We start from the raw sequence: 23,467 nt of genomic DNA, 5'->3' as shown, positions 1-23,467 counted from the left end.
AATTAAGATCTACATTTGTAGTGTTTTCTGTTTCTAAAACACTTCCACATACACTCTTTGATTCTTATACCAATCCTGCAAAGTGATGTCAGAACTGAGGCTCTGAGGAGTTATGTGATTTGTCCAAAGTCACATGGCCAGTAAAAGAAAAGCAGTAACAGCATCTGTTGTATACTGAGTGCTTACCAAGTACCATCAACTCTCTGATTATTGCCCATTTAGATCTATAAAATACAGAGGTTCTAAGGGGTTAAGTAAATTACTCAAGGTCATACAACTAACTACTAATTGTGAGGAGGGGGCAAGAATCAAACCCACACTATTTTGCTGAAACTCACACTCTACACATGTGACTGATATATATAGCCCAATCCCCTAACCCCTCTTCCCTGGTAAGTAATAAATAAACCAAGCATTTCTGTCTCAACACAACACTAAAGCCTGCTGATTATTTCAAACAGAAAGTTTTTTACTGCTTCTTACACATAAATAACCAATATCATGTAAATTCTTTGTCCATATATCTTGTCTAAAACACCCTTCATCCGTCTTCCCACTGTCCAAATGGTACCTAATTTTTTACACCAACTCAAAATCAGTGAGAGAGAAAAACCACCCCTCGAAGATAGAAGGTGGCCCAGCATTCACAGCTAGATTCTCTATTAAACAGAATCTCACAGATTACACCGACGGCAGATAAGGAAGGTCCTTTGTGACCATTATGGAAGTGATGCAAAGCCAAGTCTGTTTGAGTCCGAGTACAGACAAAGGCAAGGTCTCTGTCCCAAAACAAAAAAATCTCAGCTAACTGGGACTATTGCTTCCTTACCAATTACAGTTTTAGCCTGGCCCTGTGCTTCTCACCTCGTAGATAAGATTTAAGATTCCCAATCACAAAATTAGCCCCACTTCTTGACAGCACCCAATCCAGACCAAACTCCCACCAACTTCCCCAAATCCTCCCCAAAATTACCTAACAAAAGCCCAAATCCTCTGTCCAGTGGGGCCTTACTGTGACACTCCAGGGTTCCCCATGGCAAGTGGCTTCCCTTTTTGCAGAAAGCATTGATAAACCCAACTTTGTTTATCTATGGGTCTCTGACTGATGGTCTTTGACTAGTGGGCATCAACAAAGATTCCAGCTTAACCAAATAGACAAGCATACTATGTACCAAAATAAAGAGAGGAAGAAGAAGTCCTTTTTTCTTTGTGGGGGAAATGATATAAATTTGCTTTAAATATCTGAATCCACGTTGCCCACTGGTTATTAAAATGTATGTTAGAAGGCAACTTATTACAACTGCTTAAAGCTCTTAAGTGAGTTAAGTCCTGTATTCAAGTAGACTAGAAATTCTGATACGAGAATCAACAAGATATAAATGGTAACTGAAGCCATAACATAGATCAGAACATCAAAAAAGATCAAGGAGAGTGAGAAGCATAGGCAGATAAGGCATAAACCCAAGGAAAGAGGAATCCTTAAGACAGATATGGCCTAACCAGATGGAATTTCAAGGAAATGATTTGTGTTCACTTATCAAGGTTAAAAATTGAAAATTAGTAACCTTGGTTAGTGGGGTTTTATTTGGTATGCTATCTTATGTTATTTTCTAACTACTTCAGGCTGTCTCAGCCTCTTCTCTTCAACAGAAATAGAAAGAATATAATCCATGTGGGATCATATAAAATAAGGTCTACATCAGCTCTCAAATACCTGCTGAATTAAAAAAAAGTGATGTGGAACTTACATTAAATGTTGAAAAATGGGTGCTTACAAAGACTGTCAAAGAAAACTGGAGAATACTGCAAAACTATCTAATTCAACAGTTTCCAAAATTATATTTCAAGGAAGAAATTCCATTCCACAAGTAAAGAAGTAACTAATATATAAACATACAAGTATTCTAATTAAAGCACAGAAAGAGAGCCGAGACAAAGGGCAACACTCTAATCCTCTCGACATATGTCTTCAAAGCATTACAAGCTGGGCTCCTCAAAGTCTTGCCCTGGGCGTACTTTGCTGGGAGCCTTTGTACTTGCTGTTTCCTCTACCCAGCATGCTATGCCTCCAGATAGGTGAATGGCTAGTCTTCTTAGTCTAGTTCTCTATTAGAAAGTCACCTCAGTGAGGCCTTCCCTAACCAACATTACCTAAAATTTCAATACCATCCTGTCCTCCCTTTTTTCTTAACATTTGTTGCTATTAAACATATTATGTTTTATTATTTATCTAGTTTATTAGATTGTCATTAAAATTAAGTTATACCAATTTTTTTAAGACCTTCCCAAATACCCAATTTCTCCTTTGAAGACAAGATACATTCCAAACTGCAACTTTAAATAAACAAATATGCTTGTTAGTGTTACTCATCCACATAAAACAACATGCTTTTATTTTGGGAAAAGAGTGAAAGAGATCTCTCTCTGTTCACATCATCATTTGGTAGAACAGTAATCTTAGAGTAATAGTCCTCTACTTGAATAAATAAATTTGGCTTTGTGGGGGCAAAAATAGGAAAGCAGTATAAGTCACCAGGGTCCTGAATTCCAGCCTCATTCAAGTAACTTTCCAAAGACCCAGGTTTAATTTAGATTAAGATTTACTAACAATTACTTGTATAAGGGCCCATTTTCCAGCTCTCAAATGAGTAGCTTAAGTACTACTATCAAGAACTGTAAAAAATCTGAGATTTTATCCTACTTATAAGCTAACAAATTATCCTGCCCATTTCATGGGTGTTGTAGAAAGACACAAGACTCCTAGGGTCAGAGATAAAGCATTCATTACTCACAAAAATAGGAGAGGCCAGTGTCAGCTTTGTGACAGCTCTGAAGGCCCCCAATTCCCATACAGTGACACACAGAGAGCCAGGTGACAATTGTACACGTAGTGAGATATGTTACAAGAGGAAAATCCTGATATGAAGGAACCCAAGTCTTTTATAAAATGGGCATAAATATACCCATCCTTTGCTCTGGACAGTGATGGTATCTTGACTATACTGAACTGAGCAAACATGTGCTAGAGGGAGACTATTACTTTTTTAATTTTATTTTTCAATTACAGTAGACATTCAATATGCAAGACAAGAGTGGTTAGACCATCATATAATTTACGAAGTAATCCCCCTGATATTTCAAGTACCCACCTGGCACCACACATAGTTATTACAATATTATTAACTATACTACCCATACTGTACTTTCCATCCCTGTGACTATTTTGTGACTACCAATTTGTATTTCTTAATCGCTTCATCTTTTTTCACCCAATCCCCTAATCAGCCTCCCATCTGGCAACACTCAGTTTGTTCTCTGTATCTATCAGCCTGTTTCTACTTTGTTCATTTACTTTGTTCTTTAGATTCTGCATGTAAATGAAATCATACTTGTCTTTATTTGACTTATTTCACTTAGTATAATACCTTCTAATTCCATCCATGCTGTTGCAAATGCTAAGGTTTCATCCTTTTTCATGGTCACAAATCCTGCATTGTATATATGGCCCACCACTTTTTTATCCGCTGGTCTACTGATGGGCACTTGGGTTGCTTCCATACCGTGGCTATTATAACACTGCGGTGAACATAGGGGTGTATATCTCTTTTAGAATTAGTGTTTTAAATTTCTTTGGATATATACCCAGAAGTAGGATTGTTGGGTCATAAGGCAGTTCTATTTTTAATTTTTTTTTGAGGAATCTCCACACTGTTTTCCATAATGGCTATATCAATCTGCATTCCCATCAACAGTGCATGAGCGTTCTCTTTTCTCTACGTCCTTGTCAACATTTGTTTATTGATTTATTGATGATAGCTATTCTGACAGGTGTGAAGTGGTATCTCATTGTGGTCTTAATTTGCACTTCTCTGATGATTACTGATGTTAAGCATTTTTTTTATATGTGGGGGAGTATATTTTTATTATACTAAACAGTAAGCAAACTTGCCCTTTGCTCTGGAAAAAATATCTGTAGCTTCCAAGCTGCTCACTATATAAATACCCTTGAAAAAATGTAGTCTAGAAAAAAGGCCATCAGATAGTACCTCTTCTTGCAAGACATACAAACGTGAGAGAGACCCACGGAGAACTGTCATCTCCCAACAGTTACCACATCTGCCAAACCACTTAGGAGGCACCGACCTGACATCTCTGCACCCTACGTTTACCACACACCAGTTCTAAACAGGAACAGGCCTGTCAAAAGCCAGGTCTGGAGTCTAACAAGAAAAATAGGAAATTCTACATTTTTATGGAAATGACTTAAGACCAGCTTAACATACCAGCAGCACTTATATAAATTTCACTAAACATTAAAAAAATGCAAATAAGCTTTCCCCAAACCAGAGGCAGGGGTGAGAAACTTAGCACATACTATGTACAAAGTACCATTCTACTGAGTGAGTGGTGGAGCACAAATAGAATCTGCCATCAATAAACTTAAAGTTTACTAGAGAAGAAGGGTATCTGGACATAAACATGATCAGGGATCAGTGCAAAAATAAAGCACATAAGCATTTTAAAGTTAAAATAAGGAATACAACTTCTTGCTTGAGAGTACTAGAGAAAGTTTATGGAAAAAGTACACCTTTTGAGGTAGACTTTAGAAGAAAAGTAGTTATTAGAGATCAAGGAAAAAGGGGAGAGAACAGGACATTCTAGATCATAAGAGAAACAAGGTAGTTGAAAATAATGCTGAACTGTAATTTCAGTCTTCTAGGAATACAGTTATCAAAAAGAATGGTAAAACAAAACAAAACAGAATTAACAGATAAACTACAGTGGCCATAAGTGGGTCTTGAATGTCAGGATTCATTTTGACTTTATTCTTGAGTAACAGAAAGGTGATTGAAGGCTTTTGGGAAAGAACATGAGGTAATCAAAACTAGTATTTATTAAAATTGACCTGCCTTACTGGCTTGAGATGGTCTTCCAATAAGTCAGTTCTTAACAGTGTTTTCATAAAAATCACTAGTGAAATTTTAAATTAATACCCAGGCCCCACCCCAGAGATGTTCAATAGTTCTGGAGTGGGACCCAGGATATAAATTTTCAAAGTTCCACAAGGAATTCTAATGCGTACCCTTGGTGGAGAGCTGCTGTTAAATAATCAATATGATAAATACCCCAATTCTTCTTGTAGGTGGACCACTTTGCACTAAGTAGTGTGCACAGAATACAGTACTCGAGCATGAGAGAAGAAACTGAAATTGAAGCTCATAGCTCTTTGCCATTTTTCCCTTCCCTCACATTAAACCAAGTAGGCAAAAACTGGAAATAGCAAATCCAAGCCAAGGAGAACATGCAAGTTAGATCCAACAATGTGGCAGCAGGGGAAAAAACAAAGACTACAAAGATTCTTTAGGCAAAGCTTGACAAATGATGGGAGCAAGAAAAAAAAAGTTCAATAACACATTTGTTGGTCATCTACATTCACAAACCACAAAAGAAATAAGAAAGCTATGTCACAGATATTCTCATATGTTCATCAGAGCCAAGTCTGTGTCAATAGTACCATCCAAATCTAACATATGAAAGAATAAAGACTCAAAGAGGTTAAGTTTACTAGGTCATAGCTAAAAACAAAAATCATACATCTGATTCAAATACAAATCTTTCGGACCCAAAAGACTAAATTCACAGTACTGTCCTGAACCACAGCTCTCCCAACAACTATCATCCCTGCCAGATACAATTTAATAAGGTCTCCCCATGTATACACATAGGCTCTAATTTCTTAACATAGAAAACAGAGGGAGAAAGGATTTGTAACAAAGATTTTATTTAACAAACATTAAATACCTATCACATACTTGGCATTTACTCAGCAGCTGAGGCTTTTTTTTAAAGCTGAGCCTTAATGTAGAAAGTTTTCTAGAGGATCAAAATTGATCTAGTTGTAACTACTAACAGGCATGGAAAATAGGGAGAGAAAAGATCTTATACAAACAAATATTTCAAAACTCTGTGTGGGTTGTCTATTCAGTAGTATTTAATATATGAAAGTCTGAATTCTGTAACTTGGGACTCTTCCAATGAAAGTACATATCTCCAAAATGAGAAAAGAAATGAAGTTCTCCTTAGTTTGAAAAGAGAAAATATGCTTTGGAACTTAATCTTAATTGAGGAAAAAAACACAAATCCCCTGTTTACAACTATATTTTTCCCTCTTCACTGCAGTACATACTGGGTTGGCCGAAAAGTTTGTTTGGTTTTTTTCCATACAAAGGCTCTAGTACTGCTTAGTTGCCTTTAACTTCATCCGAAACAATCTTGTTAGAATGTACTGTCACAGCTGCCATGTGAGTATGCATTTTTTAAAAAAACATCAGAATTGGTGAGTTTTGTATAGCCATTTTAGATGTAAAGATGGAAGAAAATAAGCAACACTTTTGGCATATTTACTTCATTATTTCAAGAAAGGTACAAACACAATTGAAATGCAAAAAAAATTTGTGCAGTGTATAGAAAAGGTACTGTGACTGATCAATTATGTCAGAAGTGATTTGCTTAAATATAAGTCGTGACACCATAAAAACCCTGGAAGAGAACACAGGCAGGAAAATCTCAGATATTTCACGCAGCAATATTTTCACCGATCTGTCCCCTAGAGCAAGGAACATAAAGGAAAGAATAAACAAATGGGATCTCATCAAAATAAAAAACTTCTATACAGCTAAAGAAAATATCGGCAAAATGAAAAGGGAACCAACCATACTGAAAAACATCTTTGCAAATGATACCTCGGATAAGGGTTCGATCTCCAAAATATATAAAGAACTCACATGACTCCACTCTAGGAAGACAAACAACCCAATTAAAAAATGGGCAAAGGACCCAAACAGACACTTCTCGAAGGAGGACACACAGAGGGACCAGAGTCCCTCTGAAAGGATGCTCAGAATCACTAGCCATCAGAGATACGAAAATTAAAACCACAATGAGATACCACTTCACATTGGTCAGAATGGCCATCATGAACAAATCAACAAACAACAAGTGTTGGAAAGGACTGGAGAAAAGGGAACCCTAGTGCACTGTGATGGGAATGCAGACTGGTGCAGCCACTGTGGAAAACAGCCTGGAATTTCCTCAGAAAACTAAAAATGGAACTGCCTTTTGACATAGCAATTCCACTGCTGGGATTACAGCCTAAGAACCCCTAAGCACTAATCCAAAGGAAACTATGCACCCCAATATTCATAGCAGTGAAATTTATAATAGCTAAGTGCTAGAAACAGCCTAGTACCCATCAGTAAATAAGTGGATTAAAAAAACTGTGGTACACTTACACAATGGAATATTATGCAGCAACAAAAAAGGAGCTGCTACCCTTCGAGACAGCATGGATGGATCTGGAGAGCATTATGCTTAGTGAAATAGGCCAGGCAGTGAAAGACAAATACCACATGATCTCATGTATAAGTGGAACCTGATCAACAAAACAAGCAAGCAAGCAAATAATAAACAGAGACTTTGAAAAAGAAAAGAAAAGACTGATGGTAACCAGAGAAGAGTGAGGAGAGGGATAATGGGGAAAAATAGTGGAAAGGTCATCAAGGAAAACATATAAAGGACCCATGGACAAAGCTAAAGGGGGTAGGATCAAGGGCAGGAGGCAGGGGGAGTGGAGGTGGGGAAATGAAGACAACTGTACTTTCAAAACAATTAAAAAGAAGAAGAAAAAGTGGTTTGTGAAGTTTTGTGCTAGAGATTTTCTCACTGGACAATGTTCCATGGTTGGGTAGAACAGCTGAAGTTGATAGCGATCCAGTAGAGACATTAATTGAGAACAATCAACGTTATGTGGAGACAGCCAACATCCTCAAAATATCCAAATCAATAGAGTTATTGTTGAAAATGAAAAATGTGTCTTATTTTATGGACTTTTTTGGCCAACCCAATACAATGAATAGATCATCAGCTAATGTCAAGAATTCACTGTCAAAGATTTGTCAGAGGTACTAGTTGCGACAAGAATATTATTCAGCCATTTTACCCACCAAAAGGAGGAGGAGGAGGGGAAGAGGAAGGAGGATAAGAAGGAGAAGAAGAAATCAAAATAAGCCCAATTCTTTTGATATATGGCACAGGTGCTACAGTGGCAGTCACGCTGCAGTCAAGTCCTCAGGGCCGGCTAAGGAGCCAGGGAGGATCGAATGTCTGCTGCTGCACAGCCCTCGCACCAGCACAGTGGGACTGATGTCCCAAGGACCCCCCACCATTCTGCCTTCCTAAGTCTAGCCAATCACATTCTGAGTCACTTTGGTGGAACTCGTGTTCTAGTGGGGAGTAAACAAGACAAAACATAACATTAGGTGTTGATAAGTACAAAAAAGAAAAACAAAGTAGTGAAAGAGGATGAAGAAAAAAGGGTGATAGAAAGGTATATTACTCTACTATACAGGATGGAGCAAAATAGGTTTACAGTTGTGAGTATGCAAAACACAGAATTTATTCTTGTATTGTCTTCCATACAAACAACTACAAACCTACATTTGCCCCCACCCTATATATAGGAAACTCAGGGATGGCCTCTCTGATATGGCACTGAGTGAGCAAAGACTTAAAAGAGCAGTATAGAGACATTTGGGCAAAAGGAAAACAGCATGTCAAAGACAGGTAAAGCAAAGGCATGCCTGGTGCCTACTACGGAGTGAACATGGGAGAGAGTGGTGGAACAAAAGCCTCTGAAATAAGAGGTGAGCATTGATAAAAGACCTTATAAGTTCTGATTTTACTGAGTGGGGTGGGGGAAACCTTAGGAAAGTTTTGGGAAAAAAGAATGACATTACTTGACGTGCTTTTCAGAAGAGGCACTGGCTGTGACACACAGTCCATAGGAGAAGCAAGAGTGAAAGCAAGGAGGCTAGCTAAGACAGTGGTGCAAAATCTAAGCAAGAGATTATGGCTTAGATAACTTTTCTGGAGAACCCTACGAAAAAACCCACCAACTCTGAATAAACTCACCTTCACTCAACAAGCTTCCAGGAAAAACAATAAAACAAATGATGAACAGTTAGTTCCATGTTAAAACCAAGTAACCAGGACCAGATCTCCTAGGATTTTAGTCAGATAAAGAGGAAACCATAAAACTTCAAAGACATATCACTAACATACGTGATTAATGTTACCAATCACCCTATATAACTTAGGAAGCATATATAGAGATTGTTTCACCTCCCACTGAATATTTTATAGATCATGTACATATGGGGAAAGGGAACGAACTGGAGAGCTTAGGAAAATGACACTGCGGAAAAACTGTAAATACTGTTCTCCACTATGCCACAATGTGTTTCTGAGTATACCATAATTCAACAGCACATATTTGCTATATAAACACTACTATAAACACGAGTTTCAACTGCTAACCAAGACTTTCAAATTATCCAAAGGTAACTAACATCATCTCTAGGAGCAGTGATAAAACAACCCCAAGCTTCTTTATACGTTTAAAATGTCAACTATTCTCTGAATGAAAGGGTGTTATGAAATTAAAGTTGAGAGAAACCATATATGTATAGAACAGACTGAACTTCACATTTTATACATGCTAAAAAAAGGTCTAGAATGTTTAAAGGATTTTCCAAGGTAATAGTTACTAATATAGCCCAAGACGAGAAGCAGGGCTCTGGATCCTAATGCACTGTCACTTTACTGTTTTATAATTATTGTCTTAAAAAAAAAAAAAACCTTCCAGAAATGGCATGTTAACTGAATATTCCAACTAGGCAAAAGGACTCAATACAGTAAGTGCCCTAAAAACCCTGACAATACTAATAGAAGCTGACCAAGTATTATGATAACCATAAGTGCCATAACAACAAAATAATTAAGAATCACTTTGCTTTCTCAGATTTCAGAAGGGCTGCGGGGGTGGGGGCGGTTGGTGTTGAGTGGGGTTGGGATATAAGGCGAAAGGGCTGGAAGCATAACCAAACAGTTGTTAACACACTGAAAGGTGGTGAGAGTGGGGGCTGGGTTGAGTGGGAGAACCCAGGGGAAAAATTAGGTTTGCCATTTTATTCTACATATTTTTCTAAATTTAAATTCACATATTACTTACATATTTTTAGAAAGAAAACAAATGTTATCTTGAATCCTTCGAAAGCACTCAACTCCCTCCTAGTTGACATGAAGAAGTTATACAGTCATCCTTGGGTCATTCTTTGAAAGCATTATCAAGTCCTTCGTTATAACTTTCATAACTCTAAAGGTGCATATATATTAAAATGCCAGTCTCAAAGTCACCTTTGATTCTAATTTCTAAACTTTATTTGATAAAACAAATCTCTTCAGTATAACTGGGTGAGGGGAAATGGCCAGAAAAAGGAATTGCTATTCTAAAATACTAACAGGCATGACAGGTACATAGTTATATATTTGTATTATTTTACCTATAATAAAAAGGAATTTTAAAAATCATACTTTAAAAATTCACTGCACACCTAACTCTGTAAAATACTCACTTGCATGCAAAAGAAAAACAATAAAGTTTAATGTATTTTTAAATTCAGAATATCTCAAATATATTAATGATATACACAATAAAACTCCACACCCCAAAACTCAATTTATGAATGAAATTGGCTTCTGTCCTTCCTTAAATAGGCACATCTAGATTTGGTATAATCATGTATCATTCCTAGATTCTGTAAGTCTTCTTATATAGGGGAAAAACATACTGTGCCTGGGAGGGAAAACAATATACTTAAGTATGGTAGTTCAGTGAATATTAAAGCTAACAATAAGTTCTATAAATTAGGCCTAAATCAAATTAATCTCAATAAGCAGTGAACAGACAAAAAGTCTGTGGTTATAACTATTTGAAAGATAATAATTAATAGAATATTGCATGCCAGCATCACAACTAAAAGCAATTTTGCACAAATAACTTAGCTCATATATAATCAATATCAACATACAACAAAGAAAAGGCAAATGACTTTTTTTTTTAAAGTTCTCAAATCTTCAAGATCAAACACAGCAAATTAAAAGAAAAAAAAAGTCTGCCCTAAAGTATTTTGGCAGGCGGGGCAGGAGTAGAGGGGAGGTAAAAAAGGGAAACACTTGTTCCATACTCTTTCCATACTTGTTTTTATTTAACTTTTTCTAATAATCGCCTCCTCCCCTCCAAATCCACACCTTCGAGCTTTCCAGTATCATTTCCTAAAGAACTTGCTCTGGGCAAGATTCCACTCAGCAACTGAGAAAAAATAATCATAGAAAGATTTCTTTCTGTATTTGCATTTTTAGCATTTTAGGAATTGAAAGCACTGCTTTTATAAGTTATCTCCTGTTCTAACTAGAAAGAGATAAAGGAAAAGTAGCCTGCTCTGTGGAGGTAACATTAACAAATCTCTTAGGTTAAGGCAGGGGTGTCAAACTCATTTTTACCAGGGGCCACATCAGCCTTGAGGTTGTCTTCAAAGGGCCGAACGTAATGTTAGGACTGTATAAATGTAACTACTCCTTAACGGTTAAGCAAGAGCTCAGTACGACCGCTGGGTAGAAACAAGGTGCCGGGCTGGATAAAACAAGGTGGAGAGCTGGATTCAGCCCCTTGTGTTTGCCACCTGTGGGTTAAGGGAACTGAAGAGGAATTTTAATCAGGAAACTGATCTGTCTATAAATCAAAAAGCTGTTCCTGTAGTCACAAGGCAAGAAGAGGCTCATATAACATAAAGCCAAATTTCTACATATGAAGTTTACTTGAATATTCCAAGTGACTCAGAACTAACCTCTAGAATTACATCAATTTCCATTACTGGCTATTTTTAAGACTTATTATTTATTAGATAGTGTACCTCTTTAAAAGTTAGTTATTAAAGACTTCTTTTACACTAATTCTAAAATCTGTGTCTCTAAAATTTTCATGGAGCCACAAAACATAAGCTGATTCTCCACGAAAGCTATCATATTCTTCCCTAACATTCATTTTGAAACATCCCAGAAATCTATATAGCCCTAGGTTTGTTACTTTATAAGAATACTCCAAATCCTAAAGTTCAACATAGGCATGTATACATGCACTCACATACAATTTGATGAGCTGAACAAGATAAAATAATCTCTAAATTATTTTTTAAAAGATTTTATTTATTTTTTGAAAGAGAGGGGAAGAGAATGAGAAAGAGAGGGAGAGAAACATTGATGTGTGTGAGATCTATCAATTGGTTGCCTCTTGCACACCCCCAACTGGGGACCTGGCCTGCAACCCAGGCATGTGCCCTGACTGGGAATCAAGCCGGAGATCTTTAGGTTCACAGGCTGGCACAAATCCACTGAGCCACACTAGCCAGGGCAATAATCTCTAAATTCTTATTCCTAAAATTTTATTAAATATATACCTATAAAATTTATTTTTTAAAATTTAACTTTCTTCGGGAGACATCTGGTTAAGACGTAGGTGTAGGTAAATGCAGCTCACCTCCTTGCACAATCACAGCAAAATTACAGCTAAATACAGAACCTCTATCATTCAGAACAACCAGACATTCAGGCTGTATGGAAGTCCAACTACTAAGGAATTACAGAAAGCACATTCATCCAGATGGGTAGAAAGGGCAGAATGGCAGACACGCAGAATGGGTCGGTCCCAAACCCATATGTGGTGGATATAAAAATGGAGGTATATGTCGAGACTGAGGGATCACGACCCCACATCACACCACCCAGCCTGGGGTTCCAGTGCCAAAAAGATAAATCTCCATAACTTCAGGCTATAAAAACCAGTGGGGGTTGGGTCGGCAGAAGAAACTGCGGGATTCTCAGGTGTCTCCTCTTGGGGGACCTGACACACAGACTTACTCAGACTCACTCCCTCTGGACTCCAGCACTGGGGTGGCACCTTGAAGGGTACCAGTGGCATACAGGGAAGAACTTAAGTATCTGGCATCAAGACGAGAGCTGGGGGACAGCTTCATCCTGGACAGAACTGCAGACAGTAGCCATTGTTCCTTTTCTGAGCCCTCCTCAACATAAAGCCACATGCAGTGGCACCATACCTGAGTCTCCATCAAACTGGCTCGCACCATTAGCCCTGCCTTGACAATTACCTAAGGCTTGTTCCCATCCAACCTATAGACCCACCCAAGCTGGTAACAGTGGCTTTTCCATATGAATGGCCAGGCTAGGCACAGACTTTAGATCTTCCTAAATCTGCTCAAACAAGCAACAGTTGAGCCCAGCTCCGTACCTCTTGCTGGGTGGAAACTGGCCTGACACTAGCAGCAGCCATCTGCAGATAGCTTTATAGCTTACACCAAGGGGCCCCAAACCAAGCACAGGTGGTGGCTGACTTTGGCCTGCACCACCTAGAAAATGCAGAGCCTGTGCACCCAGCAGACAGTTACAGACCATGTTGGAGCACCACCACCCAATCATCTGCACAAGCTACAGAGGGAGGTGATTGATGGCCAGTGGTCACAGACAGTCCCACTAGCTGTTTGGCATGGGAAAATCCCTCTCATTGATCTGCTGACAGCAATCAGGACTCAACTACAAAAGGAGAGAGTACTCAGGCATCATAGAAGGTGCACCTCAAGTTCACAGCTTGAGTGATACGGGAGACTGTGCCACTGGACCCTACAGGACACCTACTACATTAGGTCTCACTACCAAGAGAGTCAAAGCAGCTCTACTTAATACACAGAAACAAACACATGGAGGCTGCCAAAATGAGGGGATAAAAAGATATGGCCCAAATGAAAGAACACATCAAAACTCCACAAAAAGAACTAAACAAAATGAAGATAAGCAATCTATCAGATGCAGAGTTTTGAACTCGAAACAAAAGGATGCTTGAGAAACTCAGTGGGTACTTCAACAACATAAAATGATCCAATCAGAAATGAGGGAGGCACTAACTGAAATAAAGAACAATTTACAAGGAATCAACAGTGGAGAGGATGATGCCAAGAACCAAATCAATGATTTGGAACATAAGGAAGAAAAAGGCATCCAATCAGTACAGAAAGAAGAAAAAAGAATTCTAAAAATTGAGGACAGTGTAAGGAGCCTCTGAGACAACTTGAAGCACTGCAACATTCGTATGATAGAGGTGGCAAAGGAGAAGAGAGAGAGCAAGAAAGTGGAAACCTATTTGGAAAAAACTAATAAGAAAACTTTCCTAATTTGGTGAAGGAAATAGGCATACAGGTCTAGGAAGCAGAGTCCCAAATAAGATGGACACAAAGAGACACACGCCAAAACACATCTAAAATGCCAAAGGTTAAAGATAAAGAATCTTAAAAGCAGCAAGAGAAAAGCAGATAATTATCTACAAAGGAGTTTCCATAAGACTGTCAGCTGATTTCTCGAAGAAAAAAAAAAAAAAAAAACTTTGCAGTCTAAAAGGGACAGGGCAAGAAGTATTCAAAAGGGTGAAAAGTGATGAAAAGGACCTACAACCTAGGTTACTCTAGCCAGCAAAACTATCATGTAGAATCTAGGGCACATAAAGTGCTTCGCAGACAAGGTAAAGCTGAAGGGGTTCATCATCAACAAACCATTACTATATGAAATGTTGAAGGGACTTATTTAAGAAAAAGAAGATCAAAACTATTAACATTAAAGTGACAATAAACACATGACTACCAACAATTGAATCTAAAAAACAAAATAAACAAGCTTAACAGAAACAGAATTATAGATATAGAGAACACTGGGATGGTGGCCACTTGGGAGAGGCTCTTGGGGAATGGGAGAGAAGGTGAGGGAATTAAGAAGTTCAAATTGGTAGTTACAGGATAGGCAGAGGGATGTTAAGAACAAGTATAGGAAATGGAATTCCCGAAAACCTTATATGCATGACCCACGGACATGAACAAAGGAGGGGAGGATCACTGAAGGGAGTAGGCAGTGCTGGATGGAGGGGGACAAAAGGGGAAATATTAGAACAACTTTAATAGCATAATCAATAAAATAAAATAAACTTTAACTTATTTCAAAGTTTATTTAAAATGGGATGCCCAGGTCTCCAGATGATTTCAGCAATAGGTGCTCCCAAACTGTGTTTCAAACACCTAACAACTTTATCCTATCCACAATAAACAACTTTATCCTATTCACAATAAACAACTTTATCCTTATTGACAATAAACATACATACCTTTACAGAAGCTGTAAAACTATATTTTCACCCTGTATTCCAACTGCTGAAAATTCTTAAGAAAACACTTGAAGAGGAATAAAACAGTATATATACAAAAATATTCCAAGCATTAATATGAACACTAGGAAAAAATTGATAAAATCAAAGTGCTAAAAAAGATGCAGAAAGGAAAATGGGGGAGGGAGGTGGAATCTCACCTATTAAAACATTTTTTAAACAACAAATAGAAATAAGAGCTTGGTACGTTAAGGAATCAAGAGATCACAGACTATTTTTGGCTATGATCGTAATTATGTTAATATGCAAGTTAGTAGCTTTGTGGGTAATATTTTCTCTTCAAAATTATCTCTGGCCTTATGGCTGCACAACTTTTAAATAAAAATGGAAAATATAAAGCTATTTCCATATAATGCCATTTCCATTTTCATCTGGCCTTAACATCTATAAAGAGAATACAAACCTATAAAGAGAATACAAACTCTCCTTTTGGGGAAGCCATGTTGCTGAATTTAACTTAGAAGTGTCATTAACTAAATTACCCATGGCTGAGATTGCTAAAGTAGAAATACTATTTACATGTCAGAAAGCTTGCTAAATCTAAAAGCATGCACTTATGAACCACAAGATGCTACTTTGCTGATTCGAGGAATTTCATGTCATGTTGTCTTTGTTTTGATTACTTCAAACCCGATATTTTGCGAAGTAAAACAACTAGTTTTGCCTGGTTAAGTTTTGAAACCAGAGACTAGTGGACAAGGCCAGGTAATTCCATTTTTAACGAAATAAAAGTATCTCGACATACTGTAATGGAAAAACCTCAGACTTTTTTCCCTTTCTGTGTAGGGAAAAACCCAGTTCTCTATTTGTGTTTCTGCACTGTGTGTCTTTTACCAGTTACACATAACACGACACTTCTGGTGACCAAATATGTGGAGGTATTACCCCACACCAAGCAATTCTCAGTAATATCTGCTGTGTGTCCTACCATTTAACTCAATTCTGACACTGTCTACCTAGAAATAGCATCAGATTCTATAGGTTACGGGCTCCGTCCCACAAGACTGCTCCCTGGTTCCTAGTTTAGAAACCAGTTTACAAGCTCAGGTTACCACCTGTTCTTTTGAATAACTGACTATAAATTAGAGGTTCCAATAACAACCCTCTCCACCTTGGGTTCAATTAATTTGCTAAAGCAACTGCAGAATTCAGGGAAACACTTACATTTACCAGTTTATTAAAAGGTGTGATAGCCCTGGCTAGCGTAGCTCAGTGGATTGAGGGTGGGCTACGAACCAAAGGGTCTTGGGTCGCCAGTTCGATTCCCAGTCAGGGCACATGCCTGGGTTGCGGACCAGGTCCCCAGTACAGGGCCCATAAGAGGCAACTGAGGCAACTGCACACTGATATTTCTCTCCTTTTCCTCCCCTCTCTCTAAAACTGAGTAAATAAAATCTTTTAAAAAATGAAATAAAAAAAATTTTTAAAGGGATGTGATAGAGAATACTGACGAGTATCTAAATGGAAGAGCTGTGTAGAGCAAGGTACGTGGGATGGGGCTCAGAGCCCCCACGCTCTGTCCAGGCATGCCAATTCCCAGCACTTCCACGTCCATGGGCTCACCAACCTGGAAGCTCTCTAACCGTCATACTTGGAGGATTTTACGGAGGCTTCTTCACACAGGCATAATGGGTTATTAACTCCATTCCAGTCCTCCTCTGTCTTTAGAGAAAGGGGGATAGGGCTGAAAATTCCAAACTTCTAATCATGACTTGATCTTTCTGGTGACCAGCCCTGATCCAGCAGCCCACCATAGTTGCCTCATTAGAACAGAAGACATTTCTATCACCCATGAAATTACAAAGGTTCCTTTTCAGGAGCCCTGGGTCAGGAATAGCGGTCAAAGACCAAATAGTACAAAAAATAGTTTTAGTGTTCTTATCACTTAATAAATTACAAGGGTTTTTACGAGCTGTCCAAGGAATGGGGCAGAGACCAACATATATTATCTATTACGTCACACATACAACCATCAAACATCTGGAGAGAGTCTGACCTAAGAACACCAAAGATAAAACCTGATGGAAAGTATGGAGAGAATCTAAAATCTTTTTTTTGAGAGTGGGAAGGGAGGGGGAAAGAAAGGAAGAGAAATGCTGATGTGTGAGAGGAACATCGATTGGTTGCCTCTCCCACACCTGCAACAGGGGATCAGGCGAACAACCCAGGCAAGTGCCCTGACTGGGACAGAACCCACAACCTTTTGCTTTGTGGGATGACGATGCCCAAACAACTGAGTCACACTGGACAGGGTAAAACCTACCATCTTTTGAGAAAAGAGAGATGAGGTAGGGAAAAGCTGTAAACTGAATAGTGAGATCTCTGGCTTATGTGTGAATTAAACTTGATAAAATAACTCCTGTTGGACTCAGAGTTTCCTAAGCCCAGAGCTTCCAGATGTTCACCTCGGAGTCACTAGCCTCTCTGGCCAGTAGCAAGAAACTGCCCATACATATGATTTAAGAACTTTTATCAGGGAGGCAGTAAAGTCTAGAAGGCTTCAAATCTAATTCCCGAATTCCCCCCATTTGATTAAACAACAGTCGAACCTAGTAACTGTTGAGATGGCAATGAAGATAGCCCACCAGATACACCCATTATTTGGTTGGAAATATCATTCTCTAAAAGCAGGCAGGAAATAGAATAGCTTTGTATAAGTCTGGGCTTAGAATGAAACTATAATCTATTAATTTAAACAGAGCATAAATATTACAGTATTACAGCAGAAAAAGTCCCCTCCTCCTCTGATACACATACCAAATGTTTATTTCCCATCTTCTTAAAATGAGTGGAAAGGGAACTAATAGTGAGCAACACAGAAAGGGAGCAGAAAGAGACCAAAGTTTCTGAAGGGAATGTATAGACCATAGGAGGGTGTCGAGTCATTAACAGTACAAAACAAAACTAACAAGCAGGCTGGGTCCTAATATCACCCAATCAGCACATTCTCTCCTCAAAGCAAATTCCAAATGAAAAGCCAAATTATAATCAAAAGGTAAAATGACTTATTCTTGCTTTCCTTGAATCCCTTCTTTCCACCTTCATGCTGACCATAACTTTCTTATTAAAAATAGTCTTTGCTCAGACTGACCACAAAACAACGATTTCAGTTTTAGCTCTATTCCATAAAATGTTTTCATGCCCCCTACCCTATCCCAACTCCCCAATTCAAACAACGTGACTATATTTGGGTGTTAGGCCATCTTTTCCACAGGCCACCCACCAGTCAATTACAACTAGCTTCACTCAGACACTGACCTTGGGTGAAATTTAAAGAGCATCATGGATCGGTCTCATAAATACTGATGTATAAGTAGTGGAATAACTTCCTTTTAGAAAGGTTCATGAGATTAAGTAAGAATCAAATGATGAATAAATGCAGTAGAAGCACATTACTTTAGATTACCCTCTCTGAGGGACTGGATAACACCTTTCACTGTAGTCAAGAGAGGTGAAGATGACCACTATAACACCAACATCTGCAGAAGACCACAGAGCCAAAACCCAGAGCTCCTTAAAGAAATGTTACAATGAACAGCAAAAATCACAAGGTTTTCCTAGTCTGTTTTGAAAGAGCTCCAGATATACTCTACAGATTTCCTCTACAGCACACTCAAGCAATTCTTATATTCAAGATGGTTAAGATTTTGTTATAACCAAGATTCTTTCTAGTTAATTGTCTGTTCAAGGTAAACAGGTTCAGACAAAATAAACACTGAACAAAAATTGGAATTCTTTAAATGACTTTTCATCAAAATGACTGCTTCACAGTAAATAAGGAAAAAATCATAGTCTAGCTCTTTTTGTTAATAATCTTAATTGGTATTGAGATTATTCCCCATTTAAAAAGAATTAAAATCTTTTAAAATGTACAGTATATAACATATTTTAAAATTAGAAAACTAAACAGTACACAAATCTCTAATTTTCTTACAATAAAACATTCTATGTATAAAACTTTAAATTACATTTTGATCGTTTTTTAAAAGACAGATCTATGAACTACGAAGGAACCTATATTCCTGAATTCAGCCATAACAAAGGGACAATCTAACTTAACAGTATGACTCTTTCTATAGATTTTTTTACCTCTCAAAAATAATACCTAATTGATCCATTGAATAATTAGCAAAACTATAATCTCTTTACAAGTTTACAAGTGACAAGACAAAATAACTATATAATCCAGCACTTTAAAGTTTTTCATGTTAATGCTAGCTATACTGTACTTTTGGAAAATGAGTCTTCTAATTCTAGTTGATTTTTAAAAATCCTTAAAATTAAAGTATTTAAATGAAGAAAATTATATATCTTGTTGACATTTTTCCTCCGCTAATTAGTGGCCAAGACATTATATATCTATCCACTTGTTAACTTGGAAAGGGTGCCCCTCTTATTTCATCTGGCTCTTACCTTTTAGGTCTCAGCTGTTACTTAAAACTCTTCCAGAGGCCTTTCCAGATTAGATGCCCTAGTTAAGTACTCCTGATAGCACTTTAAACTTCCACCAATGTAACATTTATATACACTGTATTGTAACCATCTGGCAGTGACTGGGACAAGTAAGTGCTCAAATATTTGTTGAACAGAAGAGGTCAAAAATAAAGTTGTCAGAATAGCCTCAAAGTGGTAGAGAAGTCAACCCCTCAGATCAGGCTGTAAGTGAAGGAGCAGTGTAGGAAGGCCATGGGTGGAAGCCCACACTCCCTTATGAAGGAGAATGACAGTCAAACAGGACAGTAAGACTAAGAAAAAACATTTGTTGATTTACTTTTATATATCCATTTACTTTTATAATGCCATACTTAATTGGCTTAAAAATTAAATGAAACAATTTAAGAAAAAGGGTACATATTTTGTAAGTTACTAAAAAGATTACTGGAAAAGCCTTACCTGTCATAGGATCAAAGAGCTGATTAGCTTCTAAATCTGTAAAAGTATTAAAACAGACAGGACATTTGAAGGAAGCCCGGTTGGTGGAATCTCTCTCATCAGTTTCAATCCTCCTTCTCATATGGTCCAATTTATATTTTACCACATTAACAAGAGTACGATAATTGATAAAATAGTAGTTATGGCGAGTGGTTTTCCCATCTGCAGCAGTCTCTACTCTCATTCTGCATTTGATGAACTTGTCTCCCTTTAAATTATTCAAAACTGATCGAAGTTGCTTCCGATCAAACTTGAGCAGCTCCAGCATATCCTCCTCTTTCACACAAGGGTTCCGGATCAAGATGTCCAAGGCCAAAGCATGTTCAATGCCATAAAACCCTCGGATCACATACTTGGCCAGCCTCTTCAATGCTGCAGGAACCTCGGTGAGGACATCTGGGTCTGCCATCTTTTAGCAGTAAACTTCACTTTAAATGTACTGAATTCAGAAAAAAAGAGAAGATTACCTAGGCATAATAAGGACATAGTAATCATGTGAAATCTAGACTAATCAACCCATTAGGGAGCTATCACTAACTGCTCTTGGAGTGCCACAAAGGCACTCAAATCATTGTTGTATAAGACTTATAATGCCTAAGCATTTGACAGAGAACAATATTCTCCTCCAGAATACACAAAAGATTACACCTAAAAAGCTTGACTTATTTCTTAAACAGCTATTTTCATCATTTACATGTGCTTGGCTCAAAAAATTAACTTACTAATAGCAATGATACATGTCAAACCCACTTTATTTCAGAAAAACAAAAAACTAAATGAAGTCACACTATTTTTAATGTTACAGAGCTGTGAATTTTCAACCTTTTTCATCTTACTGCACACATAAATTACTAAAATTCTGCCACACACCAAAAAATATATATTTTTTACCAGTCTGAAAAAAAAATAGGTGAACTTTTGATTCATTCACACCAGACAGCTATTGTTCCATTGGCTGTTGTCATTTATTATTTGACAATTTAAGGGAAAAGAGGTCAGGTATGGCATGTTTTAAATATTATTGCTGCATACCAGCTGAAAATCACTGCTGTACATCTTTGAGGATGTTGGAAACCTCCCCCAAGAAGCCTAGGAGTTAGCATATTCTTAGAGTGTCTTTAGTTCTTGAGTAAAATTTCTCTACCAAGATATATTTTATTTAATTTTTTTAGATTTATTTAATTATTGTTCAAGTACAGTTTTCTGTCTTATACTCCCAACCCAGCCCACCCCCCCAGTGCTCCTCACCTCTTTCCCATTCCCCCCCACCTTAGTTTTTGTCCATGTATCCTTTATACTTGTTCCTGTGAATCCTTCCTTTTCCCCTGAAATTCTAGAATGTTTTACACAGTCATGTTCTCACAATAAAATAACAATAAACCAATAAACACATAAGTAATCACAAACTAGGTGTTTAGCAAAATTACTGTTATAATATGAAAGAAATGAAGACTTAGATCCAGACAGCTTTACCAATCTTGCAAAGTTAAATCTGATGACCAATTAAATACCATCCAGTACTTAAAAAAAAAAGCCCAAAATATTCTTAAATACTAGAACCCCTGCAGAACAAAGAAATTGTACCCAATTCTTCCTGACCCAGAATGGCATGGGGCAGACTAGTCATGTAACTGGTAAAAAGCACGGGCTCTGGGTTTCTGATTCAAAGAGCCTGTGTTTTAGTAGCTGCGTGATCCCGAGCAAATCCCATGAACCACCACAGCCATACTTTAGTCTCTGAGAAATAACAATATTAATTACCTCAATGAGGTTGTTGTGATGAATAAATGAGAATGTATGTAATGTGCTTGTGATGCTCTTGTTAATAACAGATTCCATATTGATTTAATATGTCCCAAAATACATATGGTCAGGCTATCCACACAGACTATGTCGAATGAAATTCCATACACCACAGGGACATTTTTAATAGACATCCCACTGAACTGTTCCAATAAAGAATCATATTCTGTTATTAGCACCAGTTTCTACTGCATCTTTTATTTAAAACCTATGGTTATTAACCCTATCAGATATAGTATCTTTTTATGAGAGATATTTTTATATCCACAGTACTGTACTAAAAAGATATTCCTAAATAACCAATCTATAAACATAATTGGGGCGAGGATGGGAAGTTAGTTATAATTAAAAAATACAGGGTCCAGCACAGATAACAGTTTTAATTACACAAAAATATTTTATTACAAAATCATAAACATGTAATTCTATAACGTAATATCACACTCAAGCACACCACATGACATTTTAGGTGAAATGTTCAAATTGCTGTCCATCTAGTGTGAGACACTCATATACCCTACCAATCACTCTCAATGGTGTTACTTCTGCAGGACCCTGTATATATTTCATATTGTAAAAACTCAGGCAAGACTATACAAGAGATCACAAAGTAGCACCTATAGCCAAACCTGTGGTCCTACAGCCTTCCTATTATCCCAAGGCTCAAGGGTGCCAGGCGAGTGCCCGGATTCAACACCAAAGTAGTATCATTAATATACTGTCAGACGCATTTTGTTCTCCTTTCCAATATGGTTGATACAATTTTTTTAACGTGCTCCATGACTGGCAAAACACAAAATATGGCTTCAGAAACATCCAACAGACCAAATGGCAGACAAATGACAAAGTAACCTAAGTAACCCACTTTTCCAACATTATTTGCTACTATTGTATTCCCCTGAACTCCCGCCATATACACTCCATATCTGGAACCAATGGTTCTCAACCTGGCTATAACGTAGAATCATCTAGGGAGCATTTTCAAATACCCACTTGGGCCCCATTCCCAGAGATTCTGTTTCAGCTGGTCTGGGAGGGTCAGATTAGGCATCATCTTATTTTAAAAGCTCTTTAGGTGACTCTAGTAAACAGAAAAAGTCCCTGACCACTGCACCAGACAAACCTGGTGACTGGCTATTACATACCCCGCCAATGTACAACCCGCATAACCCTGTACCCCTTATTTAGCCTGTTTCCATTTCCTGAAACAACTGAGGTGGTCTGAGCAGGGGAGTGACACGAGGACTCTGCAGTCCAAAGTTTTGGGTTTTGAATCCCAGTTCCACCATTTTCTAAGCTTGTGGCCCTGAAAATTCTCAGTCTGTTTCTGCATATATAAAATGTGATTAACAGTGCCTTTCTCATAAAGGTGATGCTGTACAAATTAAATAACTCATGTAAAATATGCTGCTTACAGAGCTGGCATCATGAGTTCCATTACGTACTGGCATTTATAATACAACCCCCTATTTAGAAAAGTGACTCTTAGGACACTGAGGAATGGACTGAGGTAAGTGAAGATGGACACACTGTAGAAGTACTAGGAACTATAGTAAC

General features: G+C 37.7%; 1 protein-coding gene across 1 annotated transcript in view; it reads right to left on the bottom strand.

The window, feature by feature from the left end:
- The window catches only part of GTF2E1 (general transcription factor IIE subunit 1), a 43,110-nt gene that overhangs the window by 17,389 nt on the left and 2,254 nt on the right, over positions 1-23,467 (bottom strand). Inside the window, exon 2 of the mRNA XM_037139810.2 lies at positions 20,069-20,546. Within this exon, the coding sequence (XP_036995705.1) occupies positions 20,069-20,516 (448 nt within the window). The 5' untranslated portion in view covers positions 20,517-20,546. The remainder of the gene's footprint in view (positions 1-20,068; positions 20,547-23,467) is intronic.

This window comes from Artibeus jamaicensis, unplaced genomic scaffold, assembly GCF_021234435.1.
Source record: "Artibeus jamaicensis isolate MK-2021 breed Jamaican fruit bat unplaced genomic scaffold, CSHL_Jam_final contig_3126, whole genome shotgun sequence".
NCBI lineage: Eukaryota > Metazoa > Chordata > Mammalia > Chiroptera > Phyllostomidae > Artibeus > Artibeus jamaicensis.
Note: the sequence above shows the minus strand (reverse complement) of the source record. Positions and strands in the feature narration are given on the sequence as shown.